Source organism: Vulpes lagopus, chromosome 21 (genome assembly GCF_018345385.1).
Source record: "Vulpes lagopus strain Blue_001 chromosome 21, ASM1834538v1, whole genome shotgun sequence".
In the NCBI taxonomy this organism is placed as follows: domain Eukaryota; kingdom Metazoa; phylum Chordata; class Mammalia; order Carnivora; family Canidae; genus Vulpes; species Vulpes lagopus.
Genome location: NC_054844.1, coordinates 41920480 through 41948102, shown reverse-complemented (window position 1 = coordinate 41948102; position 27623 = coordinate 41920480). Strand labels below are relative to the sequence as shown.

The 27623-nt window shown below is 42.5% G+C and overlaps 1 protein-coding gene across 9 annotated transcripts in view; it reads left to right on the top strand.

Annotated features, from left to right (window-relative positions):
- Positions 1–7844: 7844 nt before the first annotated feature.
- SLC11A2 (solute carrier family 11 member 2) overlaps positions 7845–27623 on the top strand; it is a 54197-nt gene continuing 34418 nt past the window's right edge. For 2 of the 9 annotated variants that reach the window (XR_005984871.1, XM_041736209.1), the window contains exons 1-8: positions 13969–13991; positions 21359–21430; positions 23361–23509; positions 24070–24195; positions 24816–24935; positions 26296–26402; positions 26922–26992; positions 27104–27171. Coding sequence is in view for 8 of the 9 variants with exons in the window: in XM_041736209.1 (XP_041592143.1) it covers positions 21397–21430; positions 23361–23509; positions 24070–24195; positions 24816–24935; positions 26296–26402; positions 26922–26992; positions 27104–27171 (675 nt within the window). In the remaining variant the exon portion in view is untranslated. Of the gene's footprint in view, positions 7933–9195; positions 9346–9378; positions 9636–9735; positions 10370–10517; positions 10554–11438; positions 11610–13030; positions 13992–21358; positions 21431–23360; positions 23510–24069; positions 24196–24815; positions 24936–26295; positions 26403–26921; positions 26993–27103; positions 27172–27623 lie in introns of those variants that run through there. The other 7 variants (XM_041736211.1, XM_041736215.1, XM_041736212.1 and 4 more) reach the window with 7 other exon arrangements.

Here is a 27623-nt window from a genome sequence, read left to right as displayed (position 1 = left end):
GCAAGGAGAACCTGCTTGAGAATAAAATTATGCTAGGGCTGTTGCAGTGCACACACACACACACACACACACACAGAAAGAGAGAGAGAGAGAGAGATAGAGAGAGAGAGAAGTGGACAGTGGCTTGACAATATTTGAGTTCTCAGATCCAGCCCCGCTCAAAGCTGGATGTGCCATTGGATTTTCCACTTATGTGAGTGCTTCAATTCCCTTTGAGCACAACCAGTCTGAGTGGGTTTCTGGTTGTCACTGACAATCAAAGAACAAGGCAAAAATCATGCCTAGTGCACATTCATTTTTTCCTTTCCTAGTGGGTATTTAACTGTATAATTTGTACCATGTCAATTTTCACTTGTTTACTGAATAACATGCAAAATTTTCCCTAAAACTTTAGAACATTTTTATCCTTCACAAAATGATTTTGTTTGTGTGTGTATATAGAACTTAATTTTTTAAAAATATTTTTTTTTATTTATTTGAGAGAGCGAGTAAGAGCTTGAATGGGGGAAGGGTCAGAGGGAGAGGGAGAAGCAGACTGGGGTGAGGTGCAGGGGTGCTCGATCCCAGGACCCTGGGCTAAAGGCTAAAGGCAGAGCTAAAGGCAAATGCTTAACAAACTGAGCCACACAGATGCCCCTAAAACTTAATTTTAACATGATTATGTGAAGTGGGATATATGTTATTCTGTTAGTTAAACCGAAGCTCAGAGAAATCAAGCAATTCATTGAGCATCACAACAGCTAATAAAGAGCAGAGCAAAACCGCTAATGTAGGTCTTCAGGCTCTAACTCCCAGGCCTATTTTATGGCTCTTCATCTTCTTTCTTAAATATTTGTAGAGTTTCTGGGATGCTTGTGTGGCTCAGCAGTTGAGTGTCTGCCTTGGGCTCAGGGCGTGACTCCAGGGTCCTGGGATCGAGTCCCACGTCAGGCTCCCTGCATGGAATCTGCTTCTCCCTCTGCCTGTGTCTCTGCCTCTCTCTATGTGTCTCTCATGAATAAATAAATAAAATCTTTTTAAAAAAGAAAAAGGAGCTTGTAATCAGCTGACTGACTGAAATAATGCATATGTATTACAGTGGCATCTTTTTCACCTTTTTTGACTGCTACAGTAAGCAACTACACATTATTAAAGTTTAACAAAGTAATAGTTAGTACTGTGACAATCCTTTGATGTTTCCCATTTCATTTTCTAAAAATTGTGATTGTGGGACACCTGAGTGGCTCGGTGATTAAGTGTCTGCCTTTGGCTCAGGATGTGATCCTGGAGTCCCAGGATCGAGTCCCGCGACGGGCTCCCTGCATGGAGCCTGCTTCTCCCTCTGCCTGTGTCTCTGCCTCTCTCTCCCTGTCTCTCATGAATAAATAAATAAAATTTTTTAAAAATAAAATAAATATATAAAAATTGTGATTGTGACTCACTAAATCAACTTCATCATTCAGTAAGATGGATTGAAACCCAGTTTGAAAAGCTGTGTTACAGGTTACATGTATGTAAAGTCAAATCCAAGCTAAAGTTCAACATCGCAAATGTTCATTGGGTGCTAAGGATGTGCTAAGTATATCACTAGGTGCGGTGAATGATATAAAATAATGTATATACAGCTATCTTTATGAAGCTCATAATCTAGTGACAGAAATTAGAGAATAAACTCAAATAATTAATAAAAGGAAAAATATGAACCAAAACCCCCCACAAAGATTCAGGAGCAATAGAAGTCACTTCCTGTGAGAATCAGGAGAAATAAGGAGCAGATGGCATTTGAGTTAGGCCTTGAAAAGTGGATGCTAGAACTGTGAGTGGAGGTAACAGAAGGAGCCAAAGCATAGGGTCAGGCAACGTGTTTGGGAAGAAAGAATATGAAATTCAGCTGGACTGCAGGGTTTGCATGGTGAAGAGGTGGGAGATGAGGTGGAAAGAAGGCTGGAACCATGGTGGGGGGGGACTTTGAATGTCTGATGAAAAGTCTATTCTGCATTTGAATGTGATAGTGTGTGTAAAACGTCCTCCACAGGGCATGAGATGGCACCCAGTTAATATGACTTCCCCTTTCCTTCTTTACTCTGCAGGCAATAGGAGGTTTCTAAGTGGGGAAGAGAAATAGGTTAATTGGGAGAAATTGAGGCTGTTGAGGTCAGCACTGTGGAAGCCCAAGCAAGAAGGTAGAAGTTGAAATAGAAGGGGACAACTGACCTTGTGCAGATAGGCTACAGTAAGGGGCACTATTAGGTGGGAGGGAAGATGAGGAATCCATGATGACTTTCAGTTTTTAAGTCCTAGATACTGGGAATGTAGGGAAACTATAAAAACAACCTAGTTTGAATAGAAAGGAGGATAGTCGGGAATATAGTAATGTTGACTCTCCAGCTGGACAACCAGGGAGAAAGTCCAAGAGGCGGTTGTTGCTCAGGGAAAGAGGGTGCAGGGAATGATGGCTCTTGGGAATCACTGTCAAGAAGGTGAAATGGTGGGATCCCTGGGTGGCGCAGCGGTTTAGTGCCTGCCTTTGGCCCAGGGCGCGATCCTGGAGACCTGGGATCGAATCCCACGTCGGGCTCCCGGTGCTTGGAGCCTGCTTCTCCCTCTGCCTATGTCTCTGCCTCTCTCTCTCTCTCTCTGTGTGACTATCATAAATAAATAAAAATTTTAAAAAATGTTATAAGAAGGTGAAATGGTGCTATGGTTATAAAAGGGTGTTAGCACAGTCTTGGAGTCCTCCCTGAGGATAGGGAAGTGAACGTGAAAAGAGTCCTGGTTCTCAAGAAGAAACGCAAACAGCGAAAGCAATTCAATGGGGGTAGGGCTATGGGAAAAGGAAGAAAACAGCATAATGCATCATAGAACTACATAGAAAACATGCCTCACTCAGACACTGGGCTCGTGGAAGGCCTTTGGAGGAAGGAACATTTGAAGTGAGACCTCAGTGGTGAGTAGGAGTTAGCCAGGCGAAGGATGCATAACACAAGAATGTTCCAACAGAAGCACAACATGTGAAAAAGATGAGGAAGCAAGAGAGAATATCAGTACATTTGGGGAACAAGAAAACAGAGGGAGTGTCCTCATGAGGTTGGTATCATACCCACCTCAGATAAAGAAATGAAACACACCGATTTAGTAACATACGCATGGTTTCCCAGCTGGCTAGACCTGAAATCCAGGTCTATTTTACTCTTAATAGGTTGTTCTTTCCATTATTCCAACCTGTTCCATAAATATCTCTAATGCTGGGTGGGTCTTGGTATTATTACATTGAAGTTGCAGAGATTCCGTAGAGTTAGAGGACTAAGGATTGAACCTGCGGAATGCTAAGGAATAGGAGGAAGGGGAAAATAGCAATTGAAGTAAATAGAGGAAGAGCAATCCAAATAGGAGAACTAGGGATGCCGAGGCAGTGCATTCGGTTAAGTGTATGACCCTTGGTTTCAGCGCAGATCATGATCTCAGGGTTGTACGATCCAGTCCTGCGATAGGCTCCATGTTCAGTGAGGAGTGCCGAATCTGCTTGAGGTTCTCCACCCGCCCTCCCTCTGCCTTTCCCACTTGTGCTCTCTCTCTCATAAATAGATAGATAGATAGATGATAGATAGACGATAGATAGATAAATATTAAAACAAACAACCAGAAGAACTACCCAGCAAACACAGCATGATGGAATCCAAAGAAAGAGTTGGAAGAGGAGTGGTACAACATTTTGAACGTGGCAAGAGCTGAAGAGTTTGTGGGTTCCGACCATAAATGGCCAATGATGGTATCAGCGTACAAGAAAGTAATTTCTGGGGTGGATCACAAAGGGTGAAAAAATAAATGAATGTTCAGGAAGTTGAGTGAGTGCGGATCATTTTTTTCCGAGACATTGATTTTGGGTTACGGGAAGAATAAAGAAGGAAAGCCAGCTCAGATGGAGGCAGTAGGTTTATTAGGAAGTGATCTTGTGATCACCGGTAAGGGAAGGGAGGGAAGAAAATCTGCACAGAAAGAGAAATTGGGTTGTGACCCAGGACAAGGGCTCAGCCGGCCTTCAGAGCTGTCCCTGGTTGGGATGAGAAGGATGAATCTTTATCCTCCCGTATAGATCAGCCATTCCGTGTGGGATGCCTGAGAAAGCGGCATGACATGACAGCTAAGGGACACCTGCCAGCAGCATCGTCACTTCAAATACCTGGGGTCACAAGTCCTTCATTCTCAAAGGGGGATATGCTTGTGCATTCCAGCATTTATCACAGGAATCGCCTTGCAAGGCTGGCAGAAATCAAGAGAGAAATATTTTTCGGATAGGTAAGACTCAGCTTTGGAAGTAGATACATAAATATAAACAGATATATCCTAATTACTATTCTGTAACGCCTTGTCAGGCACTATGCCAGCCATGACATATTAAAAAGTGGGCTAGGAAAAAAATAAATAAATAAAAAGTGGGCTAGGGATCCCTGGGTGGCGCAGCGGTTTGGCGCCTGCCTTTGGCCCAGGGCGCGATCCTGGAGACCCAGGATCGAATCCCACGTCGGGCTCCCGGTGTATGGAGCCTGCTCCCTCTGCCTGTGTCTCTGCCTCTCTCTCTCTCTCCGTGACTATCATAAATAAATAAAAATTAAAAATAAATAAAAATAAAAATAAAAAGTGGGCTAATACATTTATGGAACATCTCCCATATATTGGGCCTTTGTTAGCAGCAGATGTACAAGGATAAGATAATCACCCCAATTGAGAAGCTTACAATTTAATGGGAGAAGAACGTACAAAAACAGTAACTCTGTAAGGAGCTGTGCTTATCTTATTTATGCTTGTATCTGTACCATCCCATCTATGGGTACACATAGTAGGTCCTCAATAAATATATGCAGAATGAGCCAGTGCTAGAGTAGAGTAAGAAATGCTTGGGTAGAAGACAAAATGTAGGCTCATGCTGCCTGGAGGAGTCAGGGAATGCATCACAGAAGCGAATGTTTTCAGCAAAGCTTAAATAATAATAATGATGATGATGATGATGATAAAGTTTACCAGGTAAGGAAGGGGAAGGCTGGGAGGAATTAATTCCAGGCAGCTGTCTCAGGGAAAACAAGAGAATGAAAAAGAATACTTGAAGAGTGAGTAGAAGGTAAGCATGGAAGAAAGAGTCTTCTATTTCTTTTCTTTCTTTTTTTGTTTTTTTTAGAGTCTACTATTTCAATGAAGGGCACACATGACGCAAATACATACTAACGTGGATACAGAAATGAGTTGGTTAATGTGGTAATGTTCAGGGAATTTATGATAGGATTTTACAGAAGATTGTTGTCAAGCTAGATTAGAATGAATGGGAATTGTTTCAGGTGTACACAATAGAGGCCGTATAGTATGGTAGTCAAGTGCTGGTTCTTGAAGAACAGATTTATGTTCAAAGCCTGGCTCTCAAAAAAAAAAAAAAAAAAAAAGCCTGGCTCTCCCACTAACTAGCTGTGTGCGCTTAGGCAAGAAAGAAACCTCCCTAAGACTTAGGCTCTTACATTGCAAAAAATAGTTCCTGCCTCACAAATCTATTGTGAGGATAATTCATGTTTGTTAAGTATGATGTTTGATACAGATACATAACAAGAATTTAATCAATGTTGTCAGTGAGAATTGCAGACCTGGAAGACAGGAGTGGAGTGCATATGTTGGGAGAAATTGCTAAGTAAAGGAAACAGGAGCTTTGGTAGAGTTTTTGTTGGAAAATCCATTCCTATTTTTTGGAATCCCTAAACTAAGATAGGGCTTTTCCTCCAACATTTTATTCGGTGGATGATTTCATATGTACTTCCATTTTCCTGTGAAGGAGGACAAATTGGTGCCCAACCCCCTTTGAAGGCAGTTTTGCCTTAGGAATCCTGTCTGAGGTAGAACAAGGACAAGGAGAGTTCAAGTGGTAATGATATGACTTGTAGTGTTTGTGGATCCTGGAGCAAAGAGATCTTCATCTGGGTCGAGGGCAAGAGATCCAGAGATCCTTCTAGAAACTAACCATGTGGCTATTCTCAGTAGGAAGCAGAACCACTTGCTGGAAGCCTACTTTGACTAATCTATTACTCTTTTCTTTCTTTTCCAGTCTAAGATATTTCTTTCTAGCATGCTTATTTGCATATGCCTTTGTGGTATTAAGCAGATTTTCTCTTTTTTATTTAAAGATTTGGGCAGCCCGGGATCCTTGGGTGGCACAGCGGTTTGGCGCCTGCCTTTGGCCCGGGGCACGAACCTAGAGACCCGGGATCGAATCCCACATCGGGCTCCCGGTGCATGGAGCCTGCTTCTCCCTCTGCCTGTGTCTCTGCCTCTCTCTCTCTCTCTCTGTGTGACTATCATAAATAAATTAATTAATTAAAAAAAAAGAAAAAGATTTGGGCAGCCCTGGTGGCCCACCGGTTTAGCACCGCCTTCAGCCTGGGGTGTGATCCTGGAGACCGGGATTGAGTTCCACGTTGGGCTCCCTGCATGGAGCCTGCTTCTCCCTCTGCCTGTGTCTCTGCCTCTCTCTCTCTCTCTCTCTCTCTCTCTCTGTCTGTCATGAATAAATAAATAAAATCTAAAAAATAAAATAAATAAATTTAAAAAATAAATATTTGGGTATTCCTGGTTTAGCACTTGCCTTTGGCCCAGGGCATGATCCTGGAGTCTCGGGATCAAGTCCCAAGTCAGACTCCCTGCATGGAGCCTGCTTCTCCCTCTGCCTGTGTCTCTGTCTCTCTTTCTCTCTGTGTGTGTCTCTCATAAATAAATAAAGTCTTTTAAAAAAATAAAAATAAATAAAAATTTTATTTATGTATGTATTTATTTATTTATTTATGAGAGTGTGAGAAAGAACAGAGGGAGAAGAAGAAGCAGACTTCCTGTTGAGTGGAGAGCTGGACCTGGGGCTCCAGCCCAGAACCCTTAAAATCATGACCTAAAAAAAAAGACACTTAACCAACTGAGCCACCCAGGCACCCCTAGGCAGATTTTCTTTAAGACTATCAGAAAACCTTTGAAGGCAGCAACTTCTTCCTCCCAGTATCCCACTTTATTCTCCTCACTTCCCCCTCCCGTCTCCTTTCTACCTGTGCCTCCAGCTGGCCTACTAAATTATTTGCCAAAGGCATTATTTCCTCATTCTTTCAGTTCCCTTCCTCCCAGATTGAGAAATTCTGGACTTGCTCTGGATTTGTTTTTCTACAGTCTAAGGGTTTCTTTTTCTTTCTTTCTTTTTTTTTTCCTTCTTCTTTTTCTTTTCCAGCAGGCACCTCAGTCCTGGGTTTGCATGGCTTTATGGTCAGCCTGTGGATTACTGATTGACCAGGCTGATGCCAGCAGGTCCCTCAGATCCCAAAGAATAGACCAAGCAGTATTTTTACTCACACTCTGAGATTCCTCGTAATTGCATCAATGCTGCACGTACCTATGGAAAATACTAGTAGACTGTTGGGCTTGGGGTTAATTGGTTTCAGCCTACACCTTAGGGGAGCAGAGTCCTTGCACACAGGCTGGCCTGGTGTAAGTGCCCCAACGAGCTTCACGGTAAGGGGAGTGACGTCCTGAAGGAACGCAATTCCTTTTACTCCACCCCTTTCATCCCCTGGCACTCACAGGTTGGCCTCTAGCTCCTGGCAAATGGATCAAAGATGAAATCTTAGAATAAAAGTTTTCGAACTCAATTAATTGTTCATTAATATCCAGGAGTGGCCGATATATGATGCTCCCCTTTTCATGGCAGGTCAAAGATGAAATCTGATCAGGCTTTGAGGGGTGTGGCTTGCTTCTTGAAATTCCCTGCTTTGTCTCTACCTTTGTGGTGTTGTCCAGGGCAGCCCGAGTGCCCTTATCTAACCAAGGGAGGCGCACTTGTCTGCATATATAGAGGCAGGAGCTGACACCGAGAAAAGTCAAATCCACTCCGCATAATGAAGAAGCAACCTAAGAAGGACGAAGCTCCACACTGTGAGCTCAGTAAGTAGCCAGCAACTAGGCAAAAGCCCAAGAAGGTTGCTCAGCTGAGCCGACCCGGTAGGGTGACAGGAATGGCTTTCATTCTTGAAAATGACAAGTCATTTTACTTTCTAATTGCAGCAGAGGTTCCCAAAAGGAAGGGTTCTGGTCTGGATGGACTTCATTAGGCCTTTCTGAAACTGCCCAGATGTTTTGTTGAGAGATTCTCAGAACTAATTTGTACATTTTCTTTTTCTCTCCAGGAGAAATTCTGTATGGAAACCAGCCTGTATCAGATAACTGATGATGCTCTGCTCAATTTTTCGATCCCTGAGGTTTTTTGTTGTTGTTGTTGTTGTTGTTTTTACTTTGTACTTGATTTGGATTTTCCTTTTCGCAGTTCACTTTCCTATCACCCTCGCTTGGGCTCTTTTCACTATCTAATAAGATTTTCTCCTAGCAGCTTTTACATGAAGAAAGAAGTTGGAGGGGTTTATGCTTTTCCTCTCTGGGCCTCCAATTTGGTTAAATAAGCTTGGTTATCTTTAACGTAAGGTGCAGGGGCGTGTCTAAGAATGTTTCCGGATGCTCTAATGGACATTGTAGAAAATTAGGGTGGCTTGTCCTTTTTTCTTCCCTCTAAAGCACTGCTAGTCTGGCCATTATCTCTGGGACAAGGCTGAGGCTTGAGGTTGAGGCTGGGGCTGGAGTGGGACTGCTTTTAGGTAGTTAGAGATCAAGCCTGCGGGCAAGAAGCGAGACGGACTGGTAGGATGCGGGTAGGGCCTCCAATGCGGTGGAACTGGCTGCGCCAGCTGATGTCTGGCGGGTCCAACGTAAGTGGCTTTTGATGAGGCAGCAGGTAACTACGTGTGGCTCCGGGGACGAAAGGAGATGGTCCTGCCAGGTTGGCTAAACTCTCTAGAGCGGAGCCGACCCTCGCAGAGCAGTGTCTACGGACACAAGAGGCTCGACTGCCAGTACGTAAAGTGAGGCAGAAGGCTGACAACGTAGGAAATTTCTCTGTCCCGGGACAGCCCGCGAGGTGGGAGCTTCCGAATCCGAATCCGAATCCGCGCTCCGACAGCTGGATGCGCGAAAGCAAGGGCTCGGCGGGCTGCAGCAGCAGCCCAGGCCCCGTGGCCCCGCCCCCAGTGTGACCACGCCCCCAGTGTGACTCCGCCCCCCAACGTGGCCACGCCCCATCACGGCCCCGCCTCCAGCGAGGCCTCGGGGTGGGCGGGGCCTGGGGACGCCGTCGGCCGGCCACGCGTGCCCGCAGCTACGGGAATGCGAGGGATCCAGCCAATAGGGACGTGCGAGTGCGGCCCTGTCGGCCAATCACGGGGCGCGCAAGGGGCTGGCGGCCTGGCGTGGCCCCCGGGATATGGAGCTGCCAGCGCGGGGGCGCCTCGTCAGGTGGCTGCGGAGCCGGTAAGGCGACGGGCGGGCGAGGTCAGGGGTCAGGCGGCCGCGCAGCTGTCCCGGGCGGGCGCGGGCCGGCGGGGCCTGAGGCGCGGGGCCCGGCCGGACGGACGGAGGACGGGGGCCGGGAAGCGGACGCCGGAGGTGGTGGGGCGCCCGCCGCTGCCCCGCCGCGGCCTCCGAGAAATGGCCGGACCCGCGGCTGGACCTGCCGCCGCGCCGGAAGCCGTGACCCGGGGGCGGCGGCCGCGGGGCAAGGTCCCTCCCGGGGAGGCCGCCGAGCGCCCTCCGGGCTCCAGGTGCTTCTGTAGGGGGCATTGCGGCGCGGATGCTCCCGGCTCCGAGCTCTCCCGCATCCCTCCTCTTAAAGCTGTCGCTCGCGCGGGGATGTTCTCTGCGTTCCTTTCCACTCGGGGCAACACCCCCCACCCCCACCCCGCCGCCGCCGGCCCGGCCCGGCCCCCCACCTCCTGCATCACACGATTTCAAAGAGCATCATCAGGGGAGAAGTTGAGGAACCTGGGCTCGAGTTTGTGCGTCGAACGAACGCGATTTTTCATAATTGACTGCGGCCTTCCGAGGAGGTTAAAGGAACGTGGCGTAGCTCCCAAGCGGAAAACAAAAGGGAAGATCGTGTGGAAGGAGAGGCAGGGGCACAGGGGCTTCCAGAAGTTTTTGCTGGGCGTGATTGTGATTGTAGTGAATGTTGGTGAAACCGGGGACACCGTCGACCCTGACGCCTGTGAAATCGGAGGCGGTGTAGACACCCCTCCCCCCCCATGTGTAAACCTTTGAGCAAGTTGCTTAGCCTCTTGGTTCTTTTGTTTCCAGTTCCCTAGAATGGGGATTGATAGTATCAATCTTACAGGGTTGTTGATGAGTATAAAGTAGCTTTTTAATTTTCTTTTACTTATTTATTTTAAGATTTTATTTGTTCATGAGAGACACAGGCAGAGGGAGAAGCAGGCTCCATGCAGGGAACCCGACTTGGGACTGGATCCGGGGACTCCAGGATCACGCCCCTGGGCTGAAGGTGGGGCTAAACCGCTGAGCCACCCGGGCTGCCCTAATTTTTATTTATTATTATTTTTAAGATTTTATTTATTTATTCATGACAGACAGGCAGAGAGACACAGGAAGAGGGAGAAGCAGGCTCCATGCAGGGACCCCACGCGGACTTGATCCTGGGTCTCCAGGATCACACCCCAGGCTGAAAGGTGGCACTTATTATTATTTTTTAAAGATTTATTTATTTATTCATGATAGACATGGGGGAGGGGCAGAGACACCCGGTAGAGGGAGAAGCAGGCTTCATGCCGGGAGCCCGACACAGGACTGGATCCCGGGACTCCAAGATCACGCCCTGGGCCAAAGACAGGCGCCAAACCACTGAGCAACCCAGGGATCCCCTGCCCTTATTATTTTTTAAAGTAACTTAATACACGTAAAGTGCTTAGAACAGTTTTGGGTATGTAGGAGTTTTTACTATGTACCTGTGCCTTCTTTCCCTTAAAGAATTCTGACTTTACTACCTACTTAATCTTTGCTCAGAATCCCGAGCCTATTGTGAAAAAACCCTTAGGCCCTTGTTTTCCATCCATGGCATTAATGCTGACCTGAAGGTATGGTTATAATTATGTATGATTAGAGGTTTTCTGTTGGGTGTGTATTTTATCATTAAATAAGGTTGGAAACGATCACTCTACCTGGTATGTCTGTGATAGCTGTGTTGGATAAATGAAACCTGACAACTTCTTTGGCTGTTTAGTTTTTCAGTGGAAAAACTATTTATTTATTTATTGTCTAATTCCTCCTCCACTTTTAATTTAAGGCTGAGATAGCATGTTTTTAATGTGAGGACCAAAGTTTCCAGTAAAAACTTAAATTGGGAAGTTAGGGGTTCTCAGTCTTTTCTTTGTGCTTATTGCTAGTAGGTCGTCTTTTTTTTTTTTTTTTTTTTTTTTTTTAAATAAAGTCTTAAGCGAGGCACAGTTTATTCTGGATCCAATGCCAAAAAGGCCATGATTGCAGCATACTTGGTTTCTCACGTTTCCGGGATGACTGCGGGGGGGGGGGGGGGGGGGGGGGGGCTGCTGAAGGGACTCCGGAGGGGAATTTCTGGACTGCCTGGCAGCCCTTCTTAATGAATGCGGAAGCTTGGAGTGAATCTAATTTTACTTTACAGTTAGGATATCAGCACTGGTTCCTTGGAATTCCTGGGATGGAGCAACTAGGAAGCACTTTTACCTCCGTTTTGCCTCGGGGAGGTGAAGGTTAGAGAATGTTCTCCATAAAGTAGCATCTTTTGGGTGGGTGCTGTGGAGTCAGAGTCCTCTTTATCCCTTGCCTCCTCTCCGTGTACATAAATACAAATGTCTGCTGACAGATTTATACCCTTTCTATGAGCTTAAAAGTCTCAAGTTTCTCTTAGTGTTATCTGGAAGGTGCTACTGGAAGACGGTTTCGTCTTTTTGATTCCTCCCTTCGCTGAAAGCTGCTATTTATACACATAGCATAATCACAAAATGAGAAACTCTGAGTTTATGAAAAAGAGCATTGCGTACTGCAGCAGTATGCTGGCCTGATTTGGGTGAAGTACAGATGCTGTGAGGTCAGTTCGTTAGCTCTGGAACAAGGCAGTTCAGTACTTCTGTAGGTTTGAAAGTTGCAAGTCGGTTTGTTGAGAGGAGAGGACAGGGTCTTCCTGAAACCTCTTGTGCCTGAATAAGGAGGAAAGGGAGTGATATCATCAAAGAGCTGAGTATTTGAGGCAGAAAGGGAAGCATTTTGCCCTAGTATTGTGTCATCTTTATCATCTGAGTCTCTGTGGTTTGAATAAAATATTTTGGAAAAGAAGGCCAGGAGCATTTGAATGTAGAATATAAGGATTTGGGAGACCTCGACCCTTGTCGTCTCACTCATCAGATGCCATTTATTCTTTTGATAATTTAACAAATGTATATTGAGCAATTAACACTTTTAATGGAGACACAGAGAAGACCCTGTCAGGTATCATCAAGAATATTATGGATAAAATGCAACATTATTTATATTATAAGGTATAATAATCCAGAATGGATTATAAAACATTTGACCGGGAATGATAAAAATACATTTATTGTCTAATTCCTCTTCCACTTTTAATTTAAGGCTGAGATAACTTACATTTTTAATGTGAGGACCAAAGTTTCCAGTAAAAACTTAAATTGGGAAGTTAGGGGTTCTCAGTCTTTTCTTTGTGCTTATTGCTAGTAGGTCATCTTTTTCTTTTTTAAAATAAAGATTTATTTATTCATGAGAGACACAGAGGCAGAGACACAGACAGAGAAAGGAGAAGCAGGCTCCCTGCAGGGAGCCGGATGTGGGACTCCATCCTGGGACCCCCAGGGTCAGGCCTGGAGCCAAAGGCAGAGAGGCTCAGCCACTGAGCCTCCCAGGGATCCCTAGTAGGTCATCTTTTATGGGTTATTTTTGTTTTGGTTTCATCTATCACGGATGATCAAGTGTCTGTTAAAATGCCTAGGTAATGAGGGATCCCTGGGTGGCGTAGCGGTTTGGCGCCTGCCTTTGGCCCAGGGCGCCATCCTGGAGACCCGGGATCGAATCCCACGTCGGGCTCCCGGTGCATGGAGCCTGCTTCTCCCTCTGCCTGTGTCTCTGGCTTTGTCTCTTCCTGTGTCTTTGGCTCTGTCTCTCCTTCTATCTCTCAAGAATAAATAAATAAAATCTTAAAAAAAAAAAATGCCTAGGTAATGAAAGGAAAAGGCTATAAGTTAATTATTAAAATTTTAACAGGTTCCAAAGAACAGAAAAGGGCATATGTACAGTCAGAGATCCTTATATTAAGTGTTGTCTGTCTGTACATATAATCTTTCTTTGCTTTAAGGAAAGACATGTCGAAAATATGTATCAAATTGTTAAGGCCAGGCTATATCCAAGAGGCCAACAACATGTGTCATTGGAATAAATGAGTTGAATGTAGTCCAATAATAGTCATTTTGCCCATTTGCTAGAGAAAAATTAAGCAAGTATGAGGGCAAAACGTTTTTCCTGAGGCATGAATAGGTATAGATTGGTTTAACAGACTGTCTTATTTCAATATAAAGGGATCTTTGAAATTGTTCAGGAGCTTAGAATTGGATTCCAGGATCAGTGTTTCAGGCGGGGAGGCCAGGTTGGTTCCTCCAAAGGGAACCACACTTCTCTATACTTCTGGTTAGGAGGAAATTGGAGGAAGCTCTCTGTATGAGAACTGTGCAGAACAAAGACCAAGTTATGTATGAAAGTTAAGACTCCAGTGACCCTGGCATGTGAGCAAAGACGTGTGAAAGCTGGTTAGGCCTCAGCAATGGGCAAAGAAAATGTCCTGTTTAGTAGATATCAAGCCCTTCTAATTCTGAAGTCTGGTTGTTGAGTGATATTTTTGTCTGAGAGATCAGTACTTGACAGCCTGGCCACGTTTCTCCCAGCCGTTATCATCTTTGACACTCTGGCAGCCAGTTTCATTATCAGCTGTCCTCTTTCTCCCTGTATCTTCCTCCCTCTGTCCTTGCTGCTTAACATTTTCTCTTTTTCTTCTTTTTTTTATCATTAGATATTCTCAATGTCAGGTTTTTCTCTCAACTATAAAACAGATTCTCAGAAGTCCAGCTCAGGTAAGAAACCACAGACTTGATGTTGAGTTGAAATTGTGGTCTCTGGTAGACTAAGCAAGATTCTCCCAGTTTTGATTGGGATTATTACTATGGTATACAAAGTCAGTAAAACCAAGAACAGCCTAAGCTGGTATCTTAATTGGCCCTGTGCCCAGGTGAGAACGAGACACACAAAACACACACACACACACACACACACACAGAAGCCCTGAGGCATATTAAAAGCACATTATTTATTTAATAGGAGTACTGCTTGTACTTTATGAATTGGGTGTGTATGTGTGGTTTTTGGCTCAAGACATTCTAAAATGACAACATTTTTCTACTTAGGTAGTGAGGATTAGAATTTTGAGACCTTTTCCTTAAACTAACACGACAGGGACATTTCACTTTGTTCCTTCACAGAAGTACTTATAATCAGTTCTCAACCTGACTTGTCTTCATTTTATCATTTTATACAAATTCATTTTTACAAGAGAAAAATAAGATACACTTACACCTAAATTTTAAAAGTTCTAAACTTCTAAATGGCTAAGATGGCTAAAATTAACATAGGAAACAATAGGTATTGGTGAGGGTATGGAGAAAGGGAAACCCTCTTGCAGTGTTGGTAGGAATGCAAATTCAAGTGTAGCCACTCTGTCAAAAACAGTTTGGGGGGGTTCCTCAAAAAGTTAAAAATAAAAATACCTGGGATCCCTGGGTGGCTCAGTGGTTTAGTGCCTGCCTTTGGCCCAAGGCGTAATCCTGGAGTCCCAGGATTGAGTCCCACGTAGGGCTTGCTGCATGGAGCCTGCTTCTCCCTCTGCCTGTGTCTCATGAATAAATAAATAAAATCTTAAAAAAAAAAGAAAGAAAGAAAGAAAGAAAGACCTTATGACCTAGCAATTGCACTACGAGGTATTTACCCAAAGGTTACAAAAATGCTGATTTAAAGGGTTAAGTTAGGGATTTCATTGAATGTGTAGATTGGGTGGTATGGACATTTTAACAATATGAATTCTTCCAATCCATGAGCATTGGTGAACTTTTCCATTTGTTTATGTCATCTTTAATTTGTTTTATCAATATCTTATAGTTTTCAGGGTACAGGTCTTTTCACCTCGTTGCTTAAATTTATTCCTAGGCATTTTATTCTTTTTGGTGCAGTTTTAAGTGGGACGTTTTGTTTGTTTGTTTAAATTTTATTTTTATTTTTTAAAGATTTTATTTATTTATTCATGAGAGACACACACAGAGAGAGGCAGAGACACAGGCAGAGGGAGAAGCAGGCTCCATGCAGGGAGCCCAATGTGGGACTCGATCCCCAGGATTCCAGGATCATGCCCTGAGCTGGAAGGCAGACGCCCAACCGCTGAGCCACCCAGGCATCCATGTTTTGTTTTAAAGATTTTATTATTTATTTATTCATGAGAGACACAGAGAGAGGCAGAAACAGGCAGAGGGAGAAGCAGGCTCCTCGCAGGGACCCCAATGTGGGACTCGATCCCCAGACCCTGGATCAGGCCCTGAGCCAAAGGCAAATGCTCACCTGCTGAACCACCCAGGCGTCCCAGTGGGATTGTTTTAATTTCCCTTTCTGCTACTTCATTATTAGTATGTAGAAACATAACAGATTTCTGTGTATTAATTTTGTATCCTGCAACTTTACTGAATTCATTTCTTAGTTTTAACAGTTTTTTGCTGGAGTCTGTAGCATTTTCTGTATATGTCATCTGCAATTAGTGCCAGTTTTACTTCTTTACCAATTTGAATGCTTTTATTTCTTGTCAGATTGTTGCAGCTAGGACTTCCAGTACTATGTTGAATAAAAGTGGTGAGAGTGGACATCCTTGTACTGTTCCTGATCTTAGAGGAAAGGCTTTCAGCTTTTCAATATTATGGTGTTAGCTGTGGATTTGTCATATGTGATCTTTATTATGTTGAGGTGTGTTCCCTCTATACCCACTTTGTTGAATTTTTATGATGAACAGATGTCATATTTTGTCAAATGCTTTTTCTCAGTCTGTTGAGATGATTGTTATAGTTTTATCTTTCTTGTTAATATGATAATAGCACATTGATTTGCATATATCAAATGAAGCAAATCCCACTTGATCATGATGAATGATCCTATTAATGTATTGTTGAATTTGGTTTACTGATATTTTGTTGAGGCCTTTTGCATCTGTATTCATCAGAGATGTTGGCCTGTAGTGTGTATGGGTTTTTTTTCTTTTAAAGATTTATTTACTTGAGAGAGAAAGAGCGTGGGTCGGTGTAGGGGCAGGTGAAGGGGAGAGAATGAGAATCTCAAGCGGTGAAGGGAAGAGAATGAGAATCTCAAGCTGACTCCCTACTGAGTGAAGAGCCTAACGTGGGGCTTGATTCCAGGACCCTGAGATCTTGACCTGAACTGAAATCAAGAGTTGGACGCTTAACCAGCTGAGCTACCCAGGTGCCCTAAAGTGTTTGTTTTCTAGTGTCTTTGGTTTTGGTATCATAAGGTTATGCTGACCTTGTAGAATGAAATTGGGTTTTCCTTTCTCTTCTGTTTTTTTTGGAATAGTTTGAGAAGAACAGGTATTAATTGTTCTTTAAATATTTGGTAGAATACACCTGTGAAGCCATCTGGTCCCGGGCTTTTGTTTGTTGGGAGTTTTGATTACCATTTCAATTCCATTACTAGTAATTGGTTCACATGACTTTTCTAAACTGTTTCTTCCCCCCTCATTCCCAGTGGGGGCAAATTGAGTTTTGGAACTAATGAGATGGACATCCTCAGTGGAATGACTCGGAAAATAATACTTTTTTGTTGACTTGGAATGAAAAACCGAGAAGGCGGTAATCTATCTTTAAAAAAAAAAAAAAGGTAACTAGTAATCTTCCTTATTAAAATACGGTTCAGAAAACAATTAGATCTGTTCAAACCACTTGAATATTTCAGAGTTTTGTGGACTCTGAATCATCCAGGACAGGAGCTTACCTTTATGAAGAACATCTTAAACAACACAGGGGTAAGATTAATAATAATGGTTTAATAGATATATCAAGTACTCTAGCCATAAAGGAGGCTTTTAGGGAAAAGGATTTTAGAAGGATCTGGAATTTTTACATTTTCTTCAGGACAAGTGGAATTTTTCTTTTTATCACAACTCCTTGTTCTCAAATAAACAACTTGAGTATCACTTTCTACAGCCTTGATTTCTGCATCTGGCAGTTTTGCATTCATTAGCATGTTGCCAGCACTGAAAAATTGTCTGAGAGAAGCATCAAGAGGGAGAAGAGATGGCTTTGCCAATCAACTTTATTTTATTTATTATAATCTCTATTTTATTTTTTCCCCAGAAAACAGTTTTTGTTCAGTGTTTAAGGACTTAGCTCCTTATTTGCTCTTTGGTGGAGGTTTGGGGCAGCAGCCATGGGTCTAAAAGAGGGTAGGGGTGTTTGATCCTTCCGTGCTTCACAAGAACAATTCCTGACTACTTTGCTGTGAATTTTGCCAGCCAGTCAACTTTAAACATTCCTGTTCACATTTATTTAATCAGTTGCTTCCATGCAAACATTTCTGGTTCACTCTATTGAGAATTCTTTTCCTACTATAATGCTGTCTTTGATTTTATTTATATAGGGAAGGGGAGATAAAAAGGGAGGGTGAATTAGAGGACTATGCAAAAACATTCATCTTTAAACCTTATAATTAATTTTAGGAAGACCTTTGCAATGTTGAACGCAGCTCTGAAATCAGTGAAATCGTTTTGAAGACCTTTGTTCTCTATGAGGGAATTTTATAAGAAAGAAATATTTGAAATCAAACTTCTTTTGACCATGGGGGAAAACATTTAAGTTACATGTTTTTTAATATTCAGTATTTCAAACTTTCTTGGGGCAATTTTTTTTTTATTTTTTATTTATTTATGATAGTCACAGAGAGAGAGAGAGAGGCAGAGACACAGGCGGAGGGAGAAGCAGGCTCCATGCACCGGGAGCCTCATGTGGGATCCGATCCCGGGTCTCCAGGATCGCGCCCTGGGCCAAAGGCAGGCGCCAAACCGCTGCGCCCCCCGGGGATCCCTCTTGGGGCAATTTTTAAGACAGAGTTGGGCTATCTAAATTGTTCTTTTAAAAAAAAATTGTTAAAAAAAAAAATGGTTCTTCCAGAGTTCTTATGAATACTAAGAGAACACATGAATTAATGTTAATTAGATGTTCAGAATTGATTATAGCTAGTATGCGTTTGGGGTATACCCAAATTAAGGAGTCAGGAAAGTGTTTCTTGACAAGGTGGCATTCAAGTGAAACTCCCAATTCATAATTTCAGAGCATGACTATTTGGGCACTAAGACAAAGTAGTAATAAATTAACCTTAAGACAGTATATTCCTGCCAGCTGGATAGCTGTAGATCTGTGATTATCCACTACGAAAGTTTTGTCAAATTCAACTACACATTCAGAAAGTGTGTGTTCAGAATCCGAGTGAATCTGTATGACCTTTACATTAAAAAAAAAAAAAAAAGCAAGTACACAGTAAAATTTTTCTAAGTAAAAAATAAATAAATAAAATAAAATTTTTCTAAGTGCAAAATGGCATACAGTGTATATTCGATGAGAAGTCTTCCTGACCTCATTTGTGCTCCACTATTCCTTCGTCTTGGGGACAGCCGTACCAGTTTTGGACGTGTCCCTGGGAAATAGTCCATACATGTACATGTGTATTATCACTTTTTTTTCTTTTTGACGTGTAAGTGATTACATACCATTCGATACATTGGGTTTTTTACTTGAAAACATGTCTTGGAGATTGTTTCCTATCAGTACATTTAGATTTGCTTTATCATAATAGTTGCATGGCATTCCATCCTGTAATGTACATAGTTTATTTAACCAGTCCTAGACTAATATATAAGTTGTTTTTAGTCTTTTGATATTTCAAACAATGTTACAGGAAGTTTCCTTGTATATACTTCCTTGTGTGAGTGTTTCTTTAGGATCCATTCTTAGAATTGCTGGATCAAAGGGTATGTGTACTTTTGGCATTTTAGACAGAAAATATACTTTTATTAGCTCTCTTATCTTGTAAAACTTTTTTTTTTTAAGTAGTCTCTACACCCAGTGTGGGGCTTGAACTCATGACCCTGAGATCAAGAGTCAACATGCTCTACTGATGGAGCCAGCCAAGTACCCCACTTACAAAACGTTCTTCCAACCTTTGGGGGTGGGGGGAAATAGAGAAAGAATCTTAAGTAGGCTCCTCTCTCAGCATGGAGCCTGATGTGGGGCTTGATCTTACAACCCTGAGATATGATCTGAGCCAAAGTCAAGTCGTCTGCTTAACTAACTGAGCCACCCAAGCATGCTCGTTCTTACAGCTTTTATTTATTTATTTATTTATTTTTATTTTTATTTTTAATTTATTTATGATAGTCACAGAGAGAGAGAGAGAGGCAGAGACACAGGTAGAGGGAGAAGCAGGCTCCATGCACCGGAAGCCCGACGTGGGATTCGATCCCGGGTCTCCAGGATCGCGCCCTGGGCCAAAGGCAGGCGCTAAACCGCTGCACCACCCAGGGATCCCCTCTTACAGCTTTTAATAAGGGAAGGAGATAAAACAGTTATAGTACATTTAATCAAGAGCACTATATTTTCTGTTGATTGCTGTTTGACAGGAAGAAACTTACTAGATTCGGAAGAAGGGTTGAGGCTGAGGGTGAGCTAGAATATCAAAGCTATATTAATCATAATTATCAAAGTATTGCTGGATTGATTCTGGTTGCTTGTATTTCAACTTGATCTTTTCATTAATATAGTTAAATGTGACTGAAACAATCTTGTGGTATGGTCCTAGAGAGCAAAACTGTTTAATACCACTGCTTCTGTATGGATCTTACATTTTCATGGAGATTAAATACTGTGCAGCTCACCAAGCATAACTGACTCACTCTGTTTCCTGCTCTAATTATGTTCTGTAGGGATCCCTGGGTGGCGCAGCGGTTTGGCGCCTGCCTTTGGCCCAGGGCGCGATCCTGGAGACCTGGGATCGAATCCCACGTCGGGCTCCCGGTGCATGGAGCCTGCTTCTCCCTCTGCCTGTGTCTCTGCCTCTCTCTCTTTCTCTCTGTATGACTATCATAAATAAAAATAAAAAAAAAAAAAACTTTAAAAAAAAAATAATTATGTTCTGTAGACAGTGGAAACAGTAGAGCTTCTAGTTTGTTGACTAGGTGTTTTGGGTTTTGTTTTTTGTTTTTTAAGATTTTATTATTTGACAGAAAACGAACACAAGCTGGGGGGGTGGCAGGGAGAGGGAGAAGCAGGCTTCCAGCTGAGCAGGACGCGGGGTTCTGGGATCATGACCTGAGGCAAAGGCAAAAGAGGCTGAGCCATCCAGGCACCTCAACTAAAAGTTTTATTGGCAAGGTTGACTGGAGAATACTCCATAGATCTGTGGCCAAATGGGCTTACTCCCATCCTCCTCTCCCCCCAGTTAAACTTAACCCAACAGGTTGCTAGACCTCTGGGACAACCCCTCGTCCCCAAACCCCTTGAAGGATAGAGAGAAGTACTGGCATCCTGCTGACTATGCCTAGGCCTCCTGGTGCCTCATCTCTCCCTGAGAGCCCAGGAAGGGAGGGTCATAGTGATTAGTTTCTTCTCCTGATTGTTGAAGGGTTGGGGAATGAGAAACTTTATAGGAGAAGTCTCTCCTCAGGGAAATAGGAGGCTGGGAAATAATGGCCCTCCATGAGTAGTACAGTGGTGAGCTGCTTTTCTCCCCTTCCCAGAAAATTCAATCATGAGCTCAAATTGTTTCTTAGATCAAAAAGAGTCCTAGATCTTTGTCCTTAAAAACTTGTACAAGTTGGGGGAAATCAATCTAGTTTTAAATAAATATTTGAGTTAATCTGGAAACAAAGGCAGGGACTGGGGTTTGCCTAGCAGCTTTTCTCTCTGAATGCTTATTAAAAAGTATTTGCCTACTTCCCTGAAGTACCTTTTGTTTCAGTTTGGTTTTGAAGTCTTGCTAGCAAAAAGGTGATTAAGACTTTTTCATTTTTATTAAATCTCTCTTTAAAAAAAATGTATTCATGAGAAACAGAGAGAGGCAGACACACAGGCAGGGGGAGAAGCAGGCTCCCTGCAGGGAGTCTGAAGTGGGACTTGATCCCAGGAGCCTGGGATCGCAACCTGAGCCAAAGGCAGACACTCAACCACTGAGCCACCCAGGCGTCCCTTTATTAAATATCTCTTAATCGTACTCTGAAAACTAATTATTAATAGAAGAATTACTCTTTTAATCTAGTATCGGTCAGTTGTACAGAGTAACAGAATGCTGATACTGAACTTGTTAGTCTGTTCTTGCTGATTCCTGTCTCCTTTCTCCTTTCCAGAAACCTATTCTAAGAAAACAGACACTCAGGCGTCCACCATGGTGTTGGGTCCTGAGCAGAAGATGGCAGATGGTAATTTACGGCTTTGTGTTATTGTTTGATTTTTACTTGGAATTAGTTTTAAATCAATAATAGAAATTGACCATATTTTCCTTCTTGTCATCTATGCAACAAAAATTGTCCTTAACTCCTCTTCCTCGCTAATAGTATCATCATAGAGACCCGCTCCAATCAGGTCCAGTCCAGTCACCGTCTAGTTGCTTAGGCTGAAATGAAAATGACTTTATAACCATGGAGATCTGTCTCATATCTTATTTCCAGTTCTGAGATGAGCCAAGATTAGCTGCAAGTTTGGTTTGTTGCAGTAATGCTTGTAAGGGCAAGTTTTAATCATAGGCCTGGCATAAAAACCTTGAGAAGGCTTTGACTCTTCACAGCACTGCGGATACTTACAAAAGGAGCAGGAAAATATCAAGCAAGCACATTAAACTGTATATTCCATTAGAGCTTCTTGAATTTCTCACTAATCCTTCCTAATTCTAAATTTCCCCTTTAGAATTTTCATTCCTTTTCTTTATATTTCGCCGTCAGTTCAGGGCCATTTCACACAATGTGGGTCAGCTCTCTGTAGAAAGAAAGCTTTTGTTTTTCTAACTGGACGTTGCAAGGATTTCTTGGAAACCCTGACATTAGAGCTCTGTGGTTTGAAATTGCCATTGATAGCTACCAGGCTGGGCTTTGTGTCCTGGCTATTAGCCCTTTTCTCCCAGACCTTCCGCTTCCCAGCATTTTAGATTACCTGTAAAGTTCAGGACTCAGGGAAACACTGATAAGCAGTCTAAGATGAGCCCTCCTGTCACGAGGGTGCCCATACCCCATGACCTGAAGCTCTGCACTGCAGGGCTTAGTCAGGAGGCAAAGGGTTCCTGTTTGGTGATTTTCCTGCAGCTTCAGATTTTAGCCTAACTGTGGCAGGATTTTTCAACTTCCAAATTTTTTTGAGAAACCTGACAGAGTTATAATGCCCAAATATTTTTTTTTAAGATTTTTTTTTTTTTTTTAGATTTTTTTCTTTTTTTATTCATGAGAGACACACAGAGAGAGGCAGAGAAGCAGGCTTCCTGCAGGGAGCCTGATACAGGACTTGATCCTGGAACCCTGGGATCACACCCTGAGCCAAAGGCAGATGCTCAACCACTGAGCCACCCAGGCGTCCCAAGAATGATTCTTTTGCTAAGTCCTACAAAGTAATGGATGGGGTAGGGGAGGAGGGTAGTAACCCCCTAGACAGACCTAGTTCTTTTCTTCTGGAAGTTAGGATCTTAGGTTACCAGTGTGGCTGGCTAGTCTGGGAATGTTATATTTTGAGCCTTGGGCATTAGTGTTTTTAGAAGAAAATGAAATGATTGTAAAAAATTGCCAGCTGGGAATAGAGAAATGTGAAAGTAGGAAAACCATTGTGAGATAAGCATTAAAACTGATCTAGAAAAAAAAAATAATAATAAAATAAAAAATAAATAAATAAAAATAAAAAATAAATAAATAAATAAAACTGATCTAGAGCAGAGTGACTAGAGAAGAGGAGTGAGAGGGAGTTTTTTTACCATAAGTTTTTTATTTTCTGAATTTGCATCCATGTGAATATACTGACTATTTAAGAGTTAGTTAATTTTAAAGATTTTATTCATTCATGAGAGAGAGGCAGAGACACAGAGGGAGAAGCAGGCTCCATGCAGAGAGCCCAATGTGGGACTCGATCCCAGGACTCTGGTATCGCACCCTGAGCCAAAGGCAGACAAACACTCAATCACTGATCCACCAGGCGTCCCAAGAATTAATTTATTAAAAATATAGAAGAAAATAAAATATTAGAAATAAATTGAATAGACCCAGGTTGGTCTTGTGCATTTAAGTATTAAAAAGATTTAATGTAAAAGTTACTAAGGACAAGTTGTTAGTGTATTTTGTTCATTTTTATTTCTTCTTAAATCTGTTAATTTAGATGATGCTTCTGGAGACCATGGGGACTCTCCCAGTCTTGGTACCCTCAACCCTGCCTACAGTAACTCATCTCTTCCCCAGTCAACTGAGCACTCACAGGAGCCCTTTACCACCTACTTTGATGAGAAGATTGCCATTCCTGAGGAGGAGGTTAGTGGCAAATCCTTGGAAGAATATGCTATTTTGGGAAGACTTGCAAGTGGAAAGTCTGCTGGACTCAAGATCAGCAGCCTCAGATCTAATTTTGGCAAGCAATCTCTGAAGACAACTTTTGTAATCAAAGTAACTGTTTATAGTAACTATTTAGGAGAAGGAGGGCCTTGAAAACAGTTGCCACATTGTACTAGTGATTATTTTTTGATCTGGAAAGTACGAATTTCGTGTTCTTTTTTTTTTTTTTACAGTGACTTTTGTCTCTTTTGAGTAGTGGTTGGGCACAAGGGTACTAATATTGTTACTCAGGTTTTAGAATGAGAGGCTGGTTGATGGAAAGAGCAGGGAAGGGAAGAGCTCCTATTTGGACATAGAAGTGGCTAGTTTATTGATAAGTGAGTAAGATAGAAATTGAACTTGGATATACCCAGTATCTGACATCCTAAATTCTTTGTTCTTGTGCAGCTGATAGTGTTTTATATGTGATAAAATTACAAATAAATTAAATCAGTAGTTTGGATGTGATAATCAGTTTGATCTCTTCCTCTCTTGTACAGTATTCTTGTTTTAGTTTTCGTAAACTCTGGGCTTTCACGGGACCTGGCTTTCTTATGAGCATTGCCTACTTGGATCCAGGAAACATTGAATCTGATTTGCAGTCTGGAGCAGTGGCTGGATTTAAGGTGAACATATAGTCCTACCCCTATCCCTTTTAAACACACACAGTACACCCTCATGTCCTTTCCCCCTACCCTCCTTGTTAGATAGCCCTTGGGGGTTACATGCAGACACTTCATTGGTAGTGACACTTAGGTGACAACTGTTTTCCAATCTGTGGTTTTTAATTTTTTTTTTTAAGATTTTATTTATTTATTCATGAGAGACACACACAGAGAGAGAAGCAGAGACATGGGCAGAGAGAGAGAGAGAAGCAAGCTCCATGTAGGGAGCCCGATGCGGGACTCGATCCCAGGACCCTAGGATTACGCTCTGAGCCAAAGGCAGACGCTCAACCGCTGAGCCACCCAGGCGTCCCAGTGTGGTTTTTAAATTTTATTTTATATACAGAGTTAGCTTTAACATTTATTCTATTTTATCCACTCCACATAGTTTTCCTTAAACAAAGGAGAAACAACCGTAGATGGGAGAAACTTAAGGCTCAGAAAGGTTTGGGCAGAACCTGATACAGAACTCAGGTCATTTGATTCCTGACCTGGGCTCTTTCATTCACATTGCCAACCAACCAAATGAAAACACCCTACTTGTCTAATGAGTGTTATGATGGGATTTTGTTCCTGTCTAGTTGCTTTGGGTTCTTCTCTTGGCCACCATCGTGGGGCTCCTGCTCCAGCGCCTTGCAGCTCGGCTGGGAGTGGTCACAGGGCTGCATCTTGCTGAAGTGTGTCACCGTCAGTACCCGAAGGTGAGCAATGTGGTGTCCTGTTTGTCTCTCATCTCAGAGGAACCTGTGTGTGTGGCCGAATGTGCTGGCTTCGTGGTATATTGAAATAGTGGAGGACTTGGTGGTCAGTGGCCCTAAGGCTAAGTCCCAAGGGAAATTCTATAGCCCCTCTTGCTGCCAACCCATATTTCTGTACTCCTTCTAAGAATTTAACTTGAGATTCACTTTTTGCCAGAAAGCTTCCTTAGAAAAATTCAGTCTGAATAGAAAATTCATATTACTGTTACACATATTTTCTTTTTTGTTTGACTTTGTCATCATTTTGAAAAACGAGATTTTCCTTTTTACTACAAACTCTATGTGGCAGGATCTTTGTAATTTTTTTTAATTTACCCTGACCCTGGAGGTTACACTGTCTTCCACAGGTTTTTTCTGGACATTTTGGGCCTTTCTTATTGCTGCCTAAGGCAGGAGGACCCTATGTCTGGAAGATAGTTTTAACCTACCTTCATCTTTAGATAACACCATGATCTGCTTCTGGTTTGTCCTAAATGTTTAATCTCCTCTCCTGGCTGTGAGAAACTATCCTTATCTGCTTTCTCCCCCATTTATGCTTCTCAAAAAAATCTTAGTAATTTATAATTTCTGGTAGTTTCCCTTCATGTATCTTAACAGTTGTTTTTTGTGACAATTTTTTTGTGTAGTATGTCCTAGAAGGTGGGTTTTTTTTGTTTTGTTTTGTTTTGTTCTTTTCTTCTTCTTGGCCTCAGTGAGCTAGTATTAACTAAATTTGTCTTTCAGCTGGATTGTTTGACCAGGTTAGGTTCCTGTTTTATATGCCATGCAATTTCAACCAGTTTGCTGAGTCCCTTTACGTATTTTTCCTTCTTTACTTGCTTGTGTATTATCATTACGTTAAGGATGACCCCAGCCTCTTCATTTTTGTTTTCCCTCTTTAGCCACGATCAGGATATTTTCTTCTGTGGTCATTTTCTATTCTCTCCTAAACAATATTTTGACCATATTAGTGTCCTCGTTTTCCCCTAAAACTTTTGGATTGTTTTTAGGCAGGAAATTAAGTGGAAATTAATTATTAGAAATTCTGTTCCTTTGTTGAGTGGAAGGTAAGAAAAAAAAAATTAGAATCAGCTGCTGCTCTGACCTTGGCTCATAGGCACCACCACATAGAAGTGGTGCTTTCTCCCCGGGGTCCGCAGTGCAGTGATGGGCCAGGTGGAGCCCAGTTCTGGTACTTCATCACTAGACTGAAGCATTATGGTGTACTATTGATGGGTCAGTGCTGAATGTGAATTCCAAACTGTAGGGAAAGTTCTCAGAAATGATTAATTAGAACCATCTCTTTCTGCTGTTTGGTATTTAGGTCCCACGAATTATCCTATGGCTGATGGTGGAGCTGGCTATCATTGGCTCAGATATGCAAGAAGTTATTGGCTCAGCCATTGCCATCAATCTCCTGTCTGTAGGAAGGTGAGGGGGTTTTCCTCCAGAAAGTATTATTTTGCTATATTTCAAGGCAAATGTAAAAACAAAAACCAAACTGATTTTCCATTTTCAAGATTCAGTTCAAGTATTATTTTTTTCTGTGGAACCTTTCTGGAGCCACCTTCTCTTCCAGCAGCTGTAGGCTCTATATGTTCCATGTTCTCCTGTCCTGTCATACATCTATTATACAGTGTGCAACATTGTGTGTTACAATTATTTATTTGTATATCAGTTTGTCCCACTAGACAGTGAGCTCCTAGAGGGGTAAGACCCATACTTTTCAGCTTTATATTTTAAGTGTCTGACTTAGTAGACAGAGTTTGGAATGAATGTTGTTAATTCACGTGGGGCTGTGATTCTAAAGTACGCAAGGTCTGACCTGCCACTGTCCCCTCTCTTGCCAATCCTTGCTTCTCCAAGTGTTGTGTATCTGGAGAGCTGTTGGAAGTGTTTCCCAACATTTCCTTTCTTTCCTTTAATCTCCATTTCTTATCTCTGACCTAGGGTTCCTCTGTGGGGTGGAGTTCTCATCACGATTGCAGATACCTTCGTATTTCTCTTCTTGGACAAATATGGTAAGGAGAGTGGGAATGCAGGGCTCAGTCAAAGGAGTTACTTTCCATCCATCATATGGCTGATGGAGAAGTCTGCCTTTCGTCAGCTAACTGTTGCATTTTCCCTTTTAGGCTTACGGAAGCTAGAAGCATTTTTTGGCTTTCTCATCACCATTATGGCCCTCACGTTTGGATATGAGGCAAGTGTTGCTGGCAATTCATCAACATAACCAAAAAAGACTGTTCTCTTGTCTTTTCTTTTAAGACTGTATAATGCTAGGATGTTTAATTGTATCACATGTGTTAACAAAAAGCCAATTCAGCCTAGGCCAATTTTGAAGAAATATGATCTATAGCAAAGATCTAAAGCCTCTGGGAAGGGCTGCTGGGGCTCATAGGTAAAAAAATGATTAGATTTTTTTTTTTTTTTTAGGACTTGGTAGACTAGACTCCCTGCTTCCAATTTGGCCAGTCCCATGATAAAGCAGTGTTGGAGAGGATTAAGGAGGGAGTTGCAGGATTATTCCTGGTGGTTAACTTGGAGAGATTCTGGTTTTGCTTATCCTGGCTTATACCAACTGTAGCTTGAACTTTCTCTGTGTTGCAACAGTTTATGAAACTATAGGGCTCCCTGGGTGGCGCAGTGGTTTAG